At 36.2% G+C, this 20,879-nt stretch overlaps 1 protein-coding gene across 4 annotated transcripts in view; it reads right to left on the bottom strand.

Annotated features, from left to right (window-relative positions):
* Nucleotides 1-245: 245 nt before the first annotated feature.
* The window catches only part of LARP1B (La ribonucleoprotein 1B), a 125,338-nt gene continuing 104,704 nt past the window's right edge, over nucleotides 246-20,879 (bottom strand). For all 4 annotated transcript variants that reach the window (XM_032412821.1, XM_032412822.1, XM_032412823.1 and 1 more), the window contains 5 exons: nucleotides 7,922-8,082; nucleotides 7,423-7,567; nucleotides 3,005-3,114; nucleotides 2,155-2,282; nucleotides 246-587 (listed from right to left, as the gene is read on the bottom strand). In XM_032412821.1, coding sequence (XP_032268712.1) covers nucleotides 342-587; nucleotides 2,155-2,282; nucleotides 3,005-3,114; nucleotides 7,423-7,567; nucleotides 7,922-8,082 — 790 coding nt within the window. In that variant the 3' untranslated portion in view covers nucleotides 246-341. The remainder of the gene's footprint in view (nucleotides 588-2,154; nucleotides 2,283-3,004; nucleotides 3,115-7,422; nucleotides 7,568-7,921; nucleotides 8,083-20,879) is intronic.

The raw sequence follows: 20,879 nt of genomic DNA, 5'->3' as shown, positions 1-20,879 counted from the left end.
ATACTATATCTTCTTTAAGAAGTATGAGCTGAAATGTTAGGCATTCCTTGTATTGTTTTTGTATATATTTAAGGAATGCTGTTCTTGTAAACAATTGCTTTGAAAAAGAAATACTGAGACCAAAATACGTTACTAGAGGATCTCTACAAAAGGTCACCAAAACTATCCTTGCTCATGACATCAGGGAAAATGTTTTTAGAATTTATCTTGTTAGAAAAAAATGCTACCACTTTTCTTCCTTTTTCTTTTTTGTGATTATCACAATTAAACATCAGAAGATTTTTCCCAAATAAATACTGATGTAAATGTCGATTTCAAGGGCAAACAACTTTCATAAGAGTCTATTTCTCAGGCATTTCACCATCTGTTGAGACTGAGGCAGCACTGTCCTGGTGTGAATTGTCACTGGACTCCTGTGAAGTATTCCTTCTGGGACAGTTTATTGGGACCTGAAGCTGATTAGCAGATGTAGGCTTAGCAGCATTTGGTGGCTTTTTAGAGGAATTAGATGGAAGTCTATGACGACTACTGTCCTCACCAGAAGTAGATGAATGTCTTTTTCTTCCAAATTCCTCACTAATAGGGGGCTGCAAATTATGAAAGACAATATAGTGACAATTTTACTTTTTTTTCTCCCTTCATAATCTACAGTCAGACTTTTTCAACAAAGAAGGAAACTATGTTGGCATTTCAGTAGATTTTATTAGTATAACAAAAACTTACCAGCAATTTAAGGTATTAAACTTAAATTTCCTCCTTGACTAAATCAGCCTATCAGTACTCGTTCATTCTTTCACTCAACATATATTTATTAAGATTCTTATACGTTTTAGGACTTGAACTACATTGCGGGGCATAAATATAAGGCTGGGTTCCCTGCCTCCAAGAAAATGTTTCAAAGAGCCTATTTTCCTTCTTTTTTCAACTTCTGTCAACTGCAAAGCATTTATAACTCTAGTCCCTTCCAACCCTAAACTCCTATCCTAGGCTTGTTTGAATGATAATGTTTAACAGATAAATGAAAGCAGCAGGGAGAAAAAAGAGATACCAAATCAAATAATCTTTAGCGAGTCTGAAGGTTTATCTAGGACTTCTAGGATAAGGAAACTGGAGAGCATTACTGATGGTACTAATTTTAAACATTTTCAAACATAAATATCCATTAAGCTCCCAAATCCCCTCAGACTACAAGCAAGGAGGGGGTAGGCAGTGAAACGGTATTCTGCACTAAACAAGTCAGCTTTTAAGGCCTTTCCAGTTACAAAGATTTGGGAGCCCAGAACTATACACCACCAGACTAATATTTTCATTTGGAGACAAGTTAAGACCATAACCTCCTTCTCCAATCTTCCACTGTATTTAAAAGCGGAGGCCTGAATTCTTAGTTTCTGCTCAGATAGGACAAAAGTCACTATTATAGAGCAAGGATGTCCTTGCTATAGAACTGGCTAGGCCACTCTAGAAACATCTTAATTCCACAGACAGGCACTTCTATTAATTCTGTCCCTGAGCCATCAAACCTATTTACACAAAATATAAGACAAACAAATTACAATACTAAGCAGAGATGGACCTAGCATTCCTTTCACCTCTTTTCTGTTCTTTTGATTCTTCTTTCTTTTTTTCCCCCTTGTCCTTTATCTTATTTTCATCCCATTCTTTTTTTTTAATGCTTTCCTTTTCCTCTTGAAATCAAATTAAGGCTTACTCTCCTGTTTCTATATATGTACATAACATTCTTGTCTTAATTTTATTATGTGGGGAAACTTAAATTCATGTTATATCAGCACATATTATGAAAAGTACAGAAGTACATAGAAAGTGAAAAATTTTAGAACTGTTAGTGAGAAATTAGTAACATACCTACATAAAAGTTACTAAATCTATAAAATGTTTAATTATAGGGGCATACCAAAATTAAAGTGAACTGACAATTGCACTGTGGTTACATAAGATGTTAACATTTGGGAATATGGGAATTCTTAATACTATTTTTGCACCTGTTTTAAAGTTTGATTTCAAAACTAGAAAATTACCATTTCAAAATAAAAAGTTAAAAAAATAAAAATTGTAAAATTAAAGTTAAGAAAGTCACTGAAAGCTCAAAATATGAAGGTAATAAAAAGACTACAGAAGAAAGGACTTAAAACTTACGTCAATGCGGAAGTCTTCCAACCTCTTAAAGCTACAGAGGTATTTCTGAAGTTTTGGGTCAATAGACTGCGTCTTAGATTGAGAATATTTTAGATAAGCCCAAAACTTTTCTAACCCATATAGCTGACCTAATAACAAAGAAAAATATTCACAATTAATTATACAGAATTTAAAAAATGATTCATATTAAACATGATCCTATCAGCAATTGACCATTTATCTTCCAACATATACTTTACCTAGATTTTGAGAATAAGACATTGTAATAATAATGGCAGCTAACATTTAGTAAGCATTTGTTATATAACAGGTATTAAGTGGTTTTTATATATTAAACTAATTTGAACCATATACAAACCTGTAATACGGGTGCTCTTGTGTATATTACTGATAAGTAAACTAAGGCTAACAAAGTTATGTAACTTAACCAAGGTCATACAGCTACCAAGTGGTGAAAATGGGATTCAGACCTACGTATGGATCTAGCCCAAAGCTTGCACTGTTACCTACTGTGCTATTCCATCTTTCCAAGCATACCTGCTGATGTTACAAAGAATTTTCATGTAATGTAATATCAGTGAGTATCATCTTCATGTTTGTCAAGGGAAAAATGGCAAAATACTACTCCATAAAGGAAACTCTTGGGCGTGGTTATTTTCCAACACCTCACAGGGATGACCTTCTTACTATATGGTGCCCCATCCTTCATCAAGAACCGTAATAGTGGCCTGAAGGTCTTAAATGGCCTATTCTGAAGAAAATAGTTATGAACTCCTTCCCTATTTATTGACTCAGGTTTACAATTTCCAAATAGAATAAGATTATTGGGTTTTGTTTTGTTTTGTTTTACCAGATTCGTAGTCTTTTTTGGTTTCTTCTTGGAAATCCTTAAAAATTTCTTGTCTGAATTTTTTTTCCAGCCCATAACTATAAAACCTGAACAGACATTCTAATCCATACCTGTAGAAAGGAAATAAAAGGTTTATAATAAAAATTTTACTATGACAATGCAAACATCTCATAGATAGAAGCAAACAGGACACAAATAACCCCAAGCAAAAAAACCAAAGGCTTAAATGTATGTAATTTTTAGGATGCAGGTTTTTTTTAGCTGAAGTGGTTATTTAGTAATCCATAGATGGCTTTGCTATTTTTGTTCACTCAGCCATAGCACCTCATGGAAGTATACCGGGAACCTGCAGAATGAGGCAGCCTATGGGCAACTACAGTGTGGCTCCTTTGGACAGACAGAGGATCTCTCCTTGGTATTTCTGAAGAAATTGTCAAAAGATTTAGTGACATTGGGAATGTTTTCAATTTTTTCCAAACCGAGGTTTATAATAGTGCATGGTTTTAAATACTTTTGAACACAATCTTTACTCAAGAGAGAGAAAGACTATACTTTTGTGCCCTAGACCCTATGTGTGGTTGACCCATTCAACTAGAAATGACAAACCTAATTAAATGGCTCCTAACAGATCTTCCCTGCTTCAGTTATAAAGTACATTTCATAAAAGATATTTTGCTAAAATAATTGTAATCACTACATAAATCAGAAAACAAATTTCCTAGAGAACCCAAGACAAATTTTGGACAGTGGATTAGCAAACTACATGGGCTCAACCTTTAATTAATGGTGATGAGTAGAACCCATGAGAATGAACAAAGTCAACAAGGCAGCAGTAAAAGGACCATGTCTAGCTTACTCAACTAAAACATGTCACAATTAAAAGATTCCTCAGTTAGAATCCTTAAGTTGTTCTGAGTGCCTTAGTGGAATAAAGACTACAATTTCTTCATTACTAGTAACATAATTTTGCCTAGCTTTTATTCACAAGAAGGGGTGTGTGTGTGTGTGTGTGTGTGTGTGTGTGTGTGTGTCTTTTGTAACTGGCTTATTTTCAAGATAGAAAGTGATGGTCTGTCCAGAAGAATAAATAGGTTTCTTGGCAAGCCACCAAGAGAAATGTGGGACTACCAACTAATACACCCACACACTGACCTGAACTCTTTGCTTTGGTAGCCGTAAGTGATGCTATTCTTTGAGCTTGTATGACTGAAGGCTAAGCGGACTAAGGACTAAAGAACCACCATCTCAGAAATGACAAATCCACCTTGATACTTCTTTCACGGGATATTATTTTGATATTAGTTATATATTAGTTTATATTGGTAAAGGCCAATAGACTACTACAATATTTGGATTTTTAGTCTTATTTTTTAGTAAACCAAATCCAAAGACCAAAAGGATGACATTAATAACAACCCAACTAAGCAGCATAACTGCTGGAGTGAAGAGCAGCGGCAAATGGCTGGCCTCTCAGTTGTTATTTATATTTATTTACCCCTCATTATGAGACAGCTTAGATGAATGGAAAACATAAAGGCTGAGAAGCAGAAAGAACTATATTTGAATTTTAGGCCTGTAATTATATCCTAAAAATGGGGATAACCATATCCTACTTTTTAAGAATAGATGACATAATATTTGTATAGCACTTAGACCAGAGCTGGCATGTTGAAGACACATAATATAAAGGTTATTTCGCTCCTTCCTTCTTGAAACCATCTTTAGTCAATGGATAAATTTAGTCAATGGGTAGATTTAGTATTGATCTTCTAATAACAGTAACAATTTATTGAGCACTTACTGTGTATCATATGTTAAGACCTTTACATGTTCTGTTTTGTTTAATTTTCACAATAATCCTATGAGGGTATCTACCATAATTTCCCCTACTTTATATATAAAGAACCTAAAGCTTACTGGGAATAATAACTTGCCAAGCTGACAGTAATTAATAGGCTGGGATTCAAATTTTGGTCTGATTTCAAAGCCTTCAGATGCTTAACCACTGTGTGATATTTCCTAAGGAAAGCTAATCCAGGCTAGTCATGAACACTGCAAAAACAGACCCAAAATTATGTGTTAAAAAGCTACTAGAGGGACGCCTGGGTGGCTCAGTCGTTAAGCATCTGCCTTCGACTCAGGTCATGATCCCGGGGTCCTGGGATCGAGCCCAGCATCGGGCTCCCTGCTCGGCGGGAAGTCTGCTTTTCCCTCTCCCACTCCCACTGCTTGTGTTCCCTCTCTCGCTGTGTCTCTGTCAAATAAATAAATAAAATCTTTAAAAAAAAAAAAAAACTAATAGAAACATACACAGACAACTGTAGGAACACAGAAGAACTCCCAACCTAGACTTGGATAGTCATGGGCATATCAGAAAAGTTATTCGAAAGTCCTGAAGAACAAACTGTTTGCAGAAAGAGCAAAATATGCTGAGATTAATTATAAAAATGACTTTCAAACTTTTCTAAGTACAAGAGTAAGAAAAATACTTTATCTGGTGACCAAGTCAACATAACACTCACAAATATAATATGTGTACATAAAAGCATATATAAGTTTTGCAAACAATTCTTAAATTTGCATGTATGTATGTGAAACTGTGAAAAAATTTAGCTTTACTATGTTCAGTACAGTCTGATATTTTTCAAATTACTAAACTGACTTCACAATCCACTAATGGGTAGCACACCATAGCTTGAATGAGAACATCAAAATCAGAAATAGCAAATTTTGCCTTTTGTGCCAACTCTGGTAAACTGGCAGTAGCTGTTAAAATTTTGATAAGACTATAAATCTGAATTCAAGAACAACATTAAACAGTGCTGGGACTGATTAGAGATGTCAGTAATAACAGAAGAGAGAGAAACAGAGGTAAACATACTATGTATCTGTCATTCCTGATCAAGATAAAGATTCTGGATGAAAATTAAATAGTCTTTATTTTTATAGAAGTCAGGGCAAATGTAATTTTTTTCTAGAAAAATTTATTTGCAGCATCTTGTATTCCTTTCAAAGATCATAATAACTGATTAACAATATATTCTTATTTAAGATTTACAAATAGAATTTGAAGAATGGTAAATCTGAGTAAACAGTAAGTGTAAAATTATCTTTATTTCTTCTTTCCATCTCTTCTTCCTCCTACCATTTTCCAGGAATAAACAGTTTGCATGAGCCTATCTCATGTTCCTTCTCACCCTCTTAGTCTGGTCTCAACTCCACCCTAAAGACACTCTCAAAACTTATCCAGGGGCGCCTGGGTGACTCAGTTGGTTAAGCGACTGCCGTCGGCTCAGGTCATGATCCTGGAGTCCCTGGATCGAGTCCCGCATCGGGCTCCCTGCTCGGCAGGTAGTCTGCTTCTCCCTCTGACCCTCCCCACTCTCATGTGCTTTCTCTCTCTCTCTCATTCTCTCTCAAATAAATAAAATCTTAAAAAAAAAAAAAAAAAAACTTATCCTGAACATTTCCCAAGAAAACAAGGTCTACCTGGATGAAAAGAATGAGTTAGCAAAGAAGAGGGAGGAAGAAGAGAATATATATAGACACCTAAAGGCTAGAGCTTGTGTCATTCAGAGAACACGTTCTGTACCACTGTTGCCTAGAGAATTAGAGCGCTAGTAGGAAAAAAATGAGATCTGATAGATGAGTCTGGACACATCATGAGGGGCTTTATTTTTTCTTGGCTCAAGGTATCTTAACAACTAGTTTAGCTCTAAGTATTTATCAATTTGGGGATGTGTATGCCTATGCAAGGGAAGTCTCTAGTGGTTCTTTCAAATTTCATTTGGCCTTTGTGCCAGCCCCTAAGACGACTCCAAATGATCCTACCTCCTGGTATTCACAATCTTGGGTAGTCTCCTCCTACCAGGTATGGTACAAGGGTTGGTCTGTGTTTACAACATGGCAGAAGTGATGGTATGTTACTTTCAAGCACAGGTTATACAAGACACCAAGGTTTCCATCTTGGAAGTTCTCCATCTTTCTTAGATCATTTCCTCTGAATGAAGTCATGTTGTTTAATGCCTAATGGGAGGCCTATGTGGTGAAGAACTAAAGCTTCCAGCCAACAGCCATGTGAATAAGCTTGAAGAGAATCCTCCAGCCTGAGTCGAGTCTTCAGAGACTGCAGCCTAGTAAAATACCTTGCCTGCACATGAGACATCTAAGTCAGAACCACCCAGCTAAGCTGTTCCTAGGGTCTTGACCCTTAGAAACTGTAAACTAATAAATGTTTGTTGTTTAGTCTTCTGAGTTTTGGGATAATCTGCAATGCAGCAATAGGAAACTAATACAGCCCTCTCTCCAGTTATGTTGTTGAACTACTTTCATAGTTCAAAACTGGGCTACTTCAGTACTAGTTTTTATATTATTTTTTTGAAAACCCCTTAACTGTAAAAATGTATAAAATATTTGACCTGTAATTTTCTTTTGCATCTTCCCAAGCAAGTTGTCTAAATTCCTCATACATTTTTTTATTGAAGTGATCTCTGAGGAAAAAGGACCAGAAACGAAAGAGGGTATTCATTTCTTGGGACTGGCCAATTCCCAAGCGTTTTCTCTCTGGAAAAAGTTGAAATAATAAAACATTTTTTTGTTAAAGAAACTTACTAAAGTCAAAACAGCAGACATTTTACATAACTTAAAATATTAATCTCCAAAATGTATTTGGGTTTCTTCTAAATAAGGGACAAATATTAATCCATTTTCTGACTCATTGCTCAAATTTAAGCATTCGTCAATAGTAACAAGAATATGCTAAACTTTATTTCTTGATGTATCTAAGCTACAAAACACATGAATACTTAAGGTAATTATAACAAAATAAAAGGATATCTTAACCTGATACTAAATGTCACATTTTTTAATATTATATTTTAGTTTTAAACATAGCTACATAAAGGACAAGCATCTTACCACTTAGACATCTTCGACGATACTTGTGGTACACTTGTTGGGTAAAGCCATTTTCCTTCAAAAGTTCATGAGAAGGGTGCTGGAACTTTGGAAATGAATGAGGAGTATATCCATAACTTCCTACTAGTGGTGCACCTTCTGAAGGTGAAGCATTTGAACTGCTGTTTGAGGAGGGGGGAAAAAAGCCTTCAAACTGAAATATCAAGAACCAAGTGTTTAAACAATTTGTGCTATTTGTTTGTTATTGAGTCTGAACATTGGAAAAGACAGTAGTTCCTAAAACTAAACTAATGACATAAAGAACTATATATGAATTGCTATTTATGTTTAACACACAGGTATATTCAGAAGATGATAAAGAACATGGTTATAAATTCCCAAACTAAAGCAGTAAGTAGAAGCAGTAAGTAATTGAATAGCTAGCTTATTCCTCTTCCAGATCATTATTAGTTTAGTTTCTTATGGTACTGGAAAAATTTTCAATTTTCATGAGTAATTAAGTAAATGATGTAAATTGGATAAATGGAAATAAGAAATAAAATCTGGCACAAAGGCAATAATTTCATGAGTCCAAAGACATACTTGCAATTCTGTACATCAATTCCACTTCTGAAAAATCTCCGAAATTGGTCTTCTCCTTTTTGTCTGCACTCCATTATTCAAATATAGGCTTTCTTCCTCTTTTACTCAAACTAACCGGTCTCCTTGTTTTTCCAGTCTCCCTCCTCTACCCTACCACCAAAGTGAACTTCTTGTGTTTCGTTTTGTTTTTGTTTTTCAAAGTGATCTTCCTAAGACACTGATCTAAATCAGTGGTTTTCAATGTGTGGTCTGCGGATGCTTGGAGGGGTTCCCAAGAACTCTTCAGAAAGTTTGCAACTCGAGACCATTTTCGCAAAAACACTAAGGTCTTACTTGCTCTTTTCACTGTGTTCACCTTTGTACTGATAGTACTAAAGCCATGGTGTATAAAACCGCTGATGACAACTGAGGCAGTGGCACCAAACTTTACATACTAGTGGTTGTATTATTCACTGCAGTGCACGTGCAAGATTTTAAAAATGCCAGTTTCAACTTAAGATGTCCTTGATGGAGCAAAAAAAATTAACTTCATGAAATCTCAAGCCTTGAGTACCTGTCTTATTGTGTGTGACAAAATGGAACAAAAGCTTTAGTTCTGCAAAATGAGCAAGTTCTGGAAATGTTTCACAACAATGTGAATATACTTAACACTCCTGAACTGTACACTTAAAAATGGTTAAAATGGTAAATTTTTTATGTGTTTTTTAATCATAATTAGAAAAAAATGGGGGGCGCCTAGGTGGCTCAGCTGGTTAAGCGTCCAACTCTCGGTTTCAGCTTGGGTTATGGTCTCGGGGTCCTGGGATCGAGCCCCAAGTCAGGCTCCATGCTCAGCTCAGAGTCCGCTTGTCCCATTCCCTTTGCTCTCCCCTACCCACCACCACCTTCCACTCTCTCTCTAATAAATAAATCTTTAAAAAAAAATGAGATGAAAGCATAAAGCACTTTTGCAGCATTATCAAAGTACAATGGCTATTTTTATTGACTGAATGTTTCTTGAATTCCTAGCCCCTAATATGATGGTATTAGGTGGTAAATGAGTCATGAGGGTAGAGTTCTGATGAATGGGGTAAGTGCCCTTATAAAAAGAAACATGGGATAGCTTGCTTTCGTTTCTGCTATTTGCCATGTGAGGATACAAGAAGATAGCCATCTGCAAAGCAGGCCCTCACCAGATACCAGATCTGTTGGCACCTTCATCCCGGAACTGTGAGAAATAAACTTGTTATTTAAGCTACCCAGTCCATGGAATATGTGTTAGAGCAGCTCGAACTGAGACAGTTGTCTATTTTATTTTGTTTTATTTTGTTTTATTTTATTTTATTTATCTGAGAGAGAAAGAGTGCACAAGCAGAGGGAGCAGCAGAGGGAGAGGGAGAAGCAGGCCCCACCGAGCAGGGAACTTGACCGGCTCGATCCCAGGACCCTGGGATCATGACGCAAGCCGAAGGCAGACGCTCAACCGACTGAGCCACCCAGGCGCCCCGAGAGTTGTCTTAAGCCAAAGCACTTGTGTGATAAAGTTGTGAGCTGACCTAGTTGATTTTTTCATGGAACACCATTTTTAATTAGAAAACAACAAATTATGGTTATTCAGACTTCATTTTGTGTCAGACATTTCCCTGAAAATGAACAAAATGAATCTGTAATGTCAAGGAAAACGGAGCTTTCATGCAAATATCAGAATTTTTGAAACCTTGTATTTGTCGCCATGAGCCTGATAGTTTCCACTAATACTTAAAGACTTTTCTAATGAAATCAGTGGTGATTTTTTTTAGGAGTTTGTGTATGCATGTCTGCGTGTATGGTAAAATACACATGATATTTAATTTTAATCATTCTTAAGCATGCTTACTATTCATCAGCATTAAATACTCACAATGTTATATAACCATCACCACTATCTATACCTAAAACTTCTTTATCATCCCTAACAAAAACTCTATTAAACAATAATTAGCCCTTTCCTCCTCCCTTCAGCTCCCCATAATCTCTATTCTACTTTGTCTCTTTCAATGTGACTATTCAGGTACCTCACATACAAGTGGGATCATACTATATTTACCCTTCTGAGTCTGACTTATTTCACTAAGCATGTTTCCAAGGTCTTTCTACGTTGTTGCTGCATAAATTAAACTTTCATTCTTTTATATGGCTGAATAATATTCCATTATATGTATATACCATATTGTTTATGCAGTAATCTGTTAATGGACATGGGTGGTTTCGTCTTTTGGCTGTTATGAATAATACTTCTATAAACATGGACATAAAAATGTTTGTTCAACTCCCTGTTTTCAATTCTTCTGGATATATACCTAGGAGTGGAATAGCTGGAACATATGGTAATTGTATGTTTTAACCTTTTGAGAAAATGACAAACTGTTTTCCAGTGGCTGTGGCATTTTATATTTCCACAAACAATGCTCAAGGGTTCCAATTTCTCCACATCCTCACAAACATTTATTTTCAGGTATATATGTATGTATGTATGTATTTAAGTAGGCTCTATGCTGGGCATGGAGCCCAATGTGGGGCTTAAACTCCTGACCTGAAATCAAGACCTGACCTGAAATCAAGAGTCGGGTGCTTAACCAACTGAGCCACCCAGGTGCCCCATATTTTCAATTTTTAAAAAAATTATACACATTAGACAGCTCAGGCTGCCATAACAAGATACCACAGATTGGGTGGCTTAAACAACAGAAATTTATGTTCTTCACAGTTCTGGAGGCCAGAAGTCTATTAGAAGGTGGAGGAGGGACAGTAAACTATCCTCTGGACTGAGAAGGCACTTTGAGACCAAAACACAAAGCAAGCTACTCCATACTATTTAGTTTTTTATTTAGGGCAACTTACTGCCAGGGGGATGGGGTGGATGGATGATCTCAGCACTATGCAGCTATTTTCCACAAAGTCCAGACCTTAATCTACAGAATCTACAGAGCAGGGAGATCATTGTGGTGAGGTCAAAGGGTAATTATCTAAAGTAGCGCCATCTCTGTGCCAGAGGGATCTCTACTAGTTGTCTAAAGTGGCACAATCTATACACCTTCCCTCATTCCAGCTAGAGCACACAGTATCCTCCAACAGGCCTGGAACATGTAGCCCTGTGGAAGGTCATTGTGCAGACAGGAACAAGATGGAAGGCAAAAGATGGAGTCAGAATTGACAGCACTCCTACAAAGTCCAAGATCAAAGTGCCAACAGCACTGGTTTCTGGTGAGGCTTCTTTTCCTGGCTTACAGAGAGCCACCTTCTCAATGTGTCTTCACATGGCTTTTCCTCTACATATATACAGAAGGACATCCCTCGTGTCTCTTCCTCTTCTTATAAAGACACCAGTCCTATTAAAATAGGGCCCATCTTTATGACTTCATTGAACTTTAATGGGTCTCCTTAAAGGCTGTACTAGCTCCAAATATAATCACACTGGGGGTTAAGACTTCAACATATATTATTTATATTACCATCCTAGTAGCTGTGAAGAGGTATCTCACTGTGGTTTTTGATTTGCATTTCTCTAATGACTAATGATGTTGAACATCTTTTCAAGGGCTTATTGGCCATTTGTATATCTTCTTTAAAGAAATGTCTATTCAAATCCTTTGCCCGTTTCTGAATTGGGTTTTTTTTTAGTTACCAAGTTTTTGAAGTTCTTTATATATTCTAAATATTAATTCCTTATCAGATATTTGATTTGCAAATATTTTCTCCTATTGAGTAGATTGTCTTTTGACTCTGATACTAGCTTTTGATACATAAAAGTTCTTAATTATGATGAAGTATGATTTATTTTTTCCTTTTGTTACCTGTGCTTTTGGTGTCATACTGAAGAAACCAATGTCAAATCCAGGGTGATGAAGATTTTCCCTTATGCTGTCTTCTAACAATTTTATAGTTTTAACTCTTAAGTTTAGGTCTTTGATCAATTTTGAGTTAATTTTTTTGTACAGGGTATAAGGTCTGGATCCATTCTTATCCATCCTTTTCCATGTTGGATATTCAGTTTTCCCAGTACCATTTGTTGAAAATGGGCCTTTTCTCTACTGAACAGTTCTAGCACCCTTTTTTGAAAATAAACTGACCAGACATATGAGGGTTTATATCTAGGGTCTCTATTCTATTCTATTGGTCCACTTGTTTGTCTTTACGCCAGGACCATAATATTTTTTGGGTTTTGTTGTTGTTGTTGTTTTATTTTTTTCTTTTTTGTTTACAATTACCTTTTTTTATTTTTAAGACTTTTTTTATTTATTTGACAGGGGGCAGGGGTGAGAGAGCAAGCACAAGCAAGGGGAGCAACAGGCAGAGGGAGAAGCAGGCTCCCCGCTGAGCAAGGAGCCCGATGTGGGGCTCCATCCCAGGACCCTGGGATCACAACCTGAGCCAAAGGCAGCCACTTAACCAACTGAGCCACCCAGGTGCTTTAGTTTAATACTGGAGCTTTGTAGTAACTTTCAAAGTCAGGAAGTGTTAGTCCTCCAATTTTATTCTTCCTCTGTAAGACTGTTTTGGCTTCTCAGGACTCCTTGCAATTTCATATGAATTTGAGAGTAAGGTTTTCCATTTCTGTGAAAATGGTTGTCACACACATAGATTAATGGAACAGAATAGAAAACCCAGAAATGAACCCACAACAACATGGTAAACTAATCTTTGACCAAAAAATGAAAGAACATCCAATGGAAAAAAGACAGTCTCTTCAACAAATGGTGGTGGGAAAACTGGACAGCCACATGCAAAGGAATGGAACTGGACCACTTTCTTATACACAAAAATAAATTCAAAATGAATGAGAGACCTAAATATGAGACAGGAAACCATCAAAATCCTAGAGGAGAACACAGGGAGTAACCTCTTTGACATAGGCCATAGCAACTTCTTACTGGACATGTCACCAGAGGCAAGGGAAACAAAAGCAAAAATGAACTACTGGGACTTCATCAAGATAAAAGGCTTCTGCACAGTGAAGGAAACAATCAATAAAACTAAAAGACGACCTTTGGAGTTTTAGAGAAGATATTTGCAAATGACATATCAGATAATGGGTTAGTATCCAAAATCTATAAAGAACTTATTGAACTCAACACCCAAAAACAAATAATCCAGTTAACAACTGGGCAGAAAACATAAACAGACATTTTTTCCAAAGAAAACATCCATATGGCTAATAGACACATCACTCCTCATCATCAGAGAAATACAAATCAAAACCACAATGAGATACCACCTCACCACACCTGTCAGAATGGCTAAAATAACAACATAGGAAACAACAGATGTTGGCAAGGATACGGAGAAAGGGAAACCTTCTTACACTGCTGGTGGGAATGCAAACTGGTGCAGCCACTCTGGAAAACACTATGGAGGTTCCTCAAAAAGTTACAATAGAGAACCACCCTCTGACCCAGCAATTGCACTACTAGGAATTTACCCAAAAGATACAAAAATACTGATTTGAAGGGGCACATGTACCCCAATGTTTATAGGAGCAGTATCAATAATAGCAAAATTATGGAAAAAGCCGAAATGTCCACTGATTGATGGATAAAGATCATGTGGTATATATATATATATATACATACACACAATGGAATATTACTCAACTATAAAAAAGAATGAAATCTTGCCATTTGCAACAATATGGACAGAGGTAGAGAGTATTATGCTAACTAAGCAAAATAAGTCAGTAAGACAAACACCATATGTTTTCACTCAGGTGTGGAATTTAAGAAACAAAACAGATGAACACAGGGGGAATAAAGAGAGAGGCAAACCATAAAACAGACTCTTAACTATAGAAAACAATTTGAGGGTTACTGGAGGGGAGGCCGGTAGGGGGATGGGTTAAATGGGTAATGGGTATTAAGGAAGCCTCTCGTGATGAGCACTAGGTGCTGTATGTAGTGATGAATCACCAAATCCTACACCTGAAAGTAAAATTACACTGTATGTTAGCTAACTGGAATTTAAATAAAAATTTGGAAGAAAAAAAAAAGAAAAAGGCTGTTGGAATTCTGATAAGGATGTTGTTGAATTTATAGATCACTTTAGATAGCACTGATGTCTTAACAATGTTAAGTCTTCCTATTCACAAACATGAAATGTCTTTCCATTTATTTAGGTCTGCTGTAATTTTTTCAGCAGTGTTTTGTAGTTTTCAGCATACAAAACTTTTACCTCTTTTAGGCGCTAATGTAAACAGAATTGCTTTCTTAATTTCCTTTTCAAATTGTTCAATGCTGGCATATAGAAACACAACTGATTTGTGTTTTGTACCCTGCAACTTTGCCAAATTAGTTTATTAGCTTTAGTATCTTTCTCGTTGATCCTCTGGGATTTTCTATATATGGGGTCACATTATCTGTGACTGGAGATAGTCTTACCCCTTCCTTTTAAGTTTTTTTTTTTTTAATTCATTTGAGAGAGAGAGAGAGAGCACAAGCAGGGGGAGAGGCAGAAGCAGACTCCCCGCTGAGCTGGGAGCCTGACATGGGGCTTGATCCCTAGATATCATGACCTGAGCCGAAGGCAGATGCTTAACCATCTGAGCCACCCAGGCGCCCCTTACCCCTTCCTTTTTAATTTGATGTCTTTCCTTTCCTTCTCTACTAGCTCTGGCTAGAACTTTCAGTACAACATTGAATACCAACAGTGAAAGCAAGTATCCTTGTCTTGTTTCTGATCTTAGGAAGACAGATTTCAGTCTTTCACCATTGAGTATGATGTTAGCTGTGGGTTTCTCATAAATACTTTTTACCATGTTGAGGGATTTTTCCTCTATTCTTAGTTTTCAAACACTTTTTAATCATAAAAAGATGTTGGATTTTGTCAAATGTCTTTTCTGTGTCAGCTGAGATGATCATGTAGTCATTTCCTTAATTCTTTCTCAAAAAATGTTATTTATTTATTTTAGAGAGAGTGTGTGTGTGCAAGCAGGGGCAGGGGGACAGGGAGAGAGAGAATCCTTAAGCAGACCCCCAACTGAGCTTGGAGCTTGATGTGGGGCTTGATCCCAGGACCCTGAGATCATGACCTGAGCCCAGATCAAGAGCTGGCTGCTTAACCAACTGAGCCACCCAGGCGCCCCAGTCATTTCCTTAGTTCTATTAATATGATGTATTACACTGATTTTCTTATGTTGAACCACCCTTGCATTACTAGGATAAGTTCCACTTGGCCATGGTGAATAATATTTTCAATATACTGCTGGATTTTTTAAAAACCTATTTATTTTTATTTATTTTTTTTAAGTAGGCTCCATGCTCAACATGGGGCTTGAACTCACAACCCTCAGGTTAAGAGTCACCTGAGCCAGCCAGGTGCCCCTGACAACTGCTGGATTTCATTTGCTAATATTTTGTTGAGAACTTCTGCATCTCTATTCATAAGGGACACTGGTATATTATTTTATTTTCTTGTGATGTCTTTATCTGGTTTTGGTATCAGGGTAATGCAGGCCTCACAGAGTAAGCATTCCCTTCTCTTCAATTTTTTGGAGTCTGAAAGGGATTAGTGTTAATTCTTCTTTAAATATCTGGTAGAATTTACTTCAAGTGAAGCCAGTTGGGCTGGAATTTTCTTTGTTGGGGGATTTTTGATTAATGATTTGATCTCTTTACTCTTATGTATGGGTTGAGATTTTCGATTTCTTCTTGAATCAGTTTAATTTGTATGTTTTGAGGAATTGGTGCATTTCTTACAGGTTATCTAATCTGTTGATGTATAATTGTTCATACTATTCTCTCTGAATCCTCTTATCTCTGTAAGGTTGGTTAGTTATGTTTCCATTTCCATTTCTGATTTTAGTTATTTGCATCTTCTCTTTTTTCCCTGGCAGTCTAAAGAAACTTTGTTAGTTTTGTTGATCTTCTCAAAGAACCAACATTTGTTTTTACTGATTTTCTTTGTTTTTCTCTTCTCTTTATTGTTTATTTTTGCTCTCATTTTCAACATTTCCTTCCTCCCTTCTGCTAGCTTTGGGTTTATTTTGCTCTTCATTTTCAAGTTTCTTAAAATATGTTAGGTTACTGATTTGTGATCTCTTTTCTTTTTTAAATGTAGGCATTTATAGCTATAAATTTCCCTCTGAGCACTGCTCTCCTTCCATTCCATTAAGATTTGGTATGCTATGTTTTCACTTTCATATATCTCTAAGTATTTTCTAATTTCCTTTATGATTTCATCTTTGACTCATGGGTTAAAAGTGTGTTGTTTAATTGCCACATATTTGTGATTTTTCCAGTTTTACTTCTATTACAGATTTCTACTAACTTCATTATATTGCAGGCAGAGAAGATACCTTATATGGTGTCTCATTTAAAATGTATTGAAGTTTTTGTTTTGGCCCAACACATGGTCTATTGTGGAGAATGTCCTGTGTGTACTTAAGAATGTGTATTCTGTGCTGTTGTTGGGTAGAATATTCTATATATATATCTGTTAGGTCTAATTGGTTTATTATGTTGTTCAAGTCCTCTATTTTGTTACTCATCTTATGTCAAGTTGGTCTATGCATTATTGAAAGTAGTGTATTGAAATTTCCAACTATTCTTGTAGAACTGTTTATTTCTCCCTCCAATTTTTTCAGTTTTTGCTTCATATATCTTTTTTAAAAAGATTTATTTATTTGAGAGAGAGCAGTGGGGAAGGGCAGAGGGAGAGAATCTCAAGCAGACTCCCTGCTAAGCGTGGAGCCTGACACGGGGCTAGATTCCACAACCCTGAGATCATGAGCTGAGCTGAAATTAAGAGTTGGATGCTCAACTGACTAAGCCACCCAGGTGCCCCAATTTTTGCTTCATAGATCTTGAGGGCCTGTTATTAGTTACATATATGTTTATACAATTAACCCTTGAACAATGCAGGAGTTAGGGGTGCTGACACCCTACACAGTCAAAAATCCACATGTAACTTTTAACTCCCTAAAAACTTAACTACTAATAGCCTACTGTTGACCAGAAGCCTTGCCGATAACATACAAAATTAACACATACTTTGTATGCTATACATATTATATACTATACTCTTATAATAAAATAAGCTGGGGAAAAGAAAATGTTATTAAAAAATCATAGGAGAAAATAAAATTATAATACTGTACTGGGGATTTAAGTATAACTGGAGTATATGAATCTATATTCTTATCAATCAGCCTAGGATTTATTTTAGCAACATTCTGCAGATTAGGAACAAATATAATGGAAAGAGATCAGGGTTTACTCAGTTTGAGATTTGGAGCTATTAGAGGCATGAAATAAGTCTAAAAGCAAGAATCTAGAATTCAATCAAAATTTATGAGACAGAAAAAGACAAGAAAATTAAAATTTTAATCAAAAGATAATGCAAAAAAAAACAAGGAGATTTACAGCAGATGACCCACCTATTGGTATGATCACACAGTGGACTTTAAAATAACTATGATTAGATTAATATGTTGAAGGAACTCGTGGAAAGGAGAACAACATGCATGATACAGAATTTCAGTAGGAAAAGGAGAACTATTATTAAGAAGTCAAATGGTAATATAAAATATATGAAGCACAATATCAGAAATGAAAAATTCCTGTGATGAACTTATCAGGAGACTGGACACAGCTGAAGAAAGTAAATTTGAACATGGCTCAATCAAAATTATCCAACATGAATTACAAAGAGAAAAAGTAGAAAAAAAGATCAGATCATCTAAGAGCTGTGAGATATTAACAAATGGTCTAATGTACATGTAATTGGATTCCCAGAAGAAGGGGGAACAAACAACAAGAACACAGGCAAAAAATACTTGAAGAGATAAGAGATGAAAATTTTCCTAACTGAATAAAAGACAACAAACAATAAATCCAATGACTTGGATAAACACCTTGTGTGTCACACACATATATACACATATAACCGTATCCATACCTAGATCCATCAAAGAATTTTATACTCAATATCTTTCAAAATAGAAAAAAACAAACTTCTCCTGATAAACAAAAGTTGACAGAATCCACTGCTAATAGACCTGTACAACAAGAAATGTTTAAGAAAATGAAGAGCACTGGAATGCCTGGGTGGCTCAGTCGTTAAGCATTAAGTCTTCGGCTCAGGTCATGATCCCAGGGTCCTGGGATGGAGCCCCACATCGGGCTCCCTGCTTAGCAGGGAGCCTGCTTCTCCCTCTCCCACTCCCCCTGCTTGTGTTCCCTCTCTCGCTGTGTCTCTCTGTCAAATAAATAAATAAAATCTTTTAATTAAAAAAAAAAGAAGGAAGAGCATTAGAAATGGTAAAAATGAGAGCAAATGTTTTAAAAATTTCTCACATTGGGGCGCCTGGGTGGTTCATCAGTTAAGTGTCTGCTTTCAGCTCAGGTCATGGTCTCAGGGTCCTGGGATTGAGCCCCAGGGATGTCTGATCATCTGGCTCCCTGCTCAGCAGGGAGTCTGCCCCTCCCTTCTCACCCCCCCATGCACTCTCTCTCTCTCAAATAAATAAAATCTAAATAAATAAATAAAATAAAAATTTCTCATGTCTTTAAAAGATAACTATCTAAAGAAAAGTAATAACAAAGCATAGCACAGAAGATGGGAGGAAATGGAACTTTACGATATCAATATTCTTATGCTATACATGTAGTGGTATAATATTATTTGAAAGTAGACTAAGTTGAAATATGTATTATGAACAGTAGAAGACCAATAAAAAATAAGAGATATAACTGAGAAGCCAATGGTAGAGATAAAATAGAATTATTATAAAAACTCAACTGATCCAAAAGATGGAAGGGAAAAAACCAAAGATGAGATGAGAAAAGTAGAATATAAAATGGTAGATTTAAATCCAACGATATCCATAAGTACATAAATGTAGATGATCTAAACATATGAATGTTGATAGTGGGTGAGGTTGTGGTGTGGAAGGCAAGGAATGCAGGGAGTATAAGGGAACTCTCAGTACCTTCCACTCAATATTTCCTGTGAACCTAAAACTACTCTAAAAAATAGATCAATTAAAAAAATTTAGTCATTATTATAAATACTTGTCTGTCACCCCTGAATTAAGCTCCAGAAAGGCAGGGACTGTAATTATCTTGTTCTCTGCTGCTTACTCAGTGCCTAGGAATGCGCCCAACACAATGTTAAGCCCCTGCTTTCCTGATACATTTTACTTGTGGGAGAAGGTGGAGTGGTGCCTGGGAATGAATAAATCACTATATAGATGAATTATTAATAACAAAAGATATAACATAATAAAAAATGAATTGTAAGGAACATATTCCTAACTAAACGTTCCATTAAATGTTCTAACTAAACTAAATGTTATTGACTAAACATCTTTCACCATTATTTGTTGATCTCTAAATATACTGCTCTGATAAAAAAAAATATCCTGGAGGGGTGCCTGGGTGGCTCAGTCGGTTAAGTGTCTGTCTTCAGCTCAGGTCATGATCCCAAGCCTGGGATCGAGCCCTGCGTTGTCAGGCTCTCTGCTCAGTAGGAAGCCTGCTTCTCCCTCTGTCCGTCCCCTTGTTCGTTCTTTCTCTCTCTTTAATAAATAAAAATCTTTTAAAAAAAATCCTGGAAAATAAACTCTCAAAATCACTTAGAACACAATAACCATAAGTATACAAAGGCGTGCAAAAAACATATACACATTTTATCTTTTAAGGACACTGTATTAATGAGAACAAAACGTAAAAGTACCAAATAAACATCACTGGAAAGACAGAGGAGGAGATTTTCAGATCATGATAAACTCACTAGCTTTTCTTTGACTGAAACTATCTAATCCTTCCCTTCTAGTAACCAGTCAAAGAACACTTTTTCCTAAAGCTAAGTTTTCAGTTAGAAAGTTGGTCAGATAATTATTCTGAAAATATCTACACAAACACAAAATGTGTTTACAAGGAATACAAAGCAATTAGCAGCAAATCACCTCTGCATCCACTGTACAGGACAAAACATACCATATTTTTTTTTTTAAGATTTATTTATTTATTTATTTATTTGACAGAGAGAGATACAGCGAGAGAGGGAACACAAGCAGGGGGAGTGGGAGAGGGAGAAGCAGGCCTCCCACGGAGCAGGGAGCCTGATGTGGGGCTCAATCTCAGGACCCTGGGATCATGACCTGAGCCGAAGGCAGACGCTTAACAACTGAGCCACCCAGGCGCCCCAAAACATACCATATTATATTGCACAACTGGCATTATCAAATGTTTGCTCTATCATCTCTTTTGAGGTAAATAATAGTCTTTTTAAAAAAAATTAAAGCTAAAAGAAAAACCACTTACTACTAACAGTCAGCTAATCTAAGTTATTTTCCCCAAAAGGAAAAATTTCAAAATAACAATGTTTTATTTCCATATTCTTTATATAGTTTGAGTGGATTGTT

This window comes from Phoca vitulina, unplaced genomic scaffold (assembly GCF_004348235.1).
Source record: "Phoca vitulina isolate PV1807 unplaced genomic scaffold, GSC_HSeal_1.0 scaffold14, whole genome shotgun sequence".
In the NCBI taxonomy this organism is placed as follows: domain Eukaryota; kingdom Metazoa; phylum Chordata; class Mammalia; order Carnivora; family Phocidae; genus Phoca; species Phoca vitulina.
Note: the sequence above shows the minus strand (reverse complement) of the source record. Positions and strands in the feature narration are given on the sequence as shown.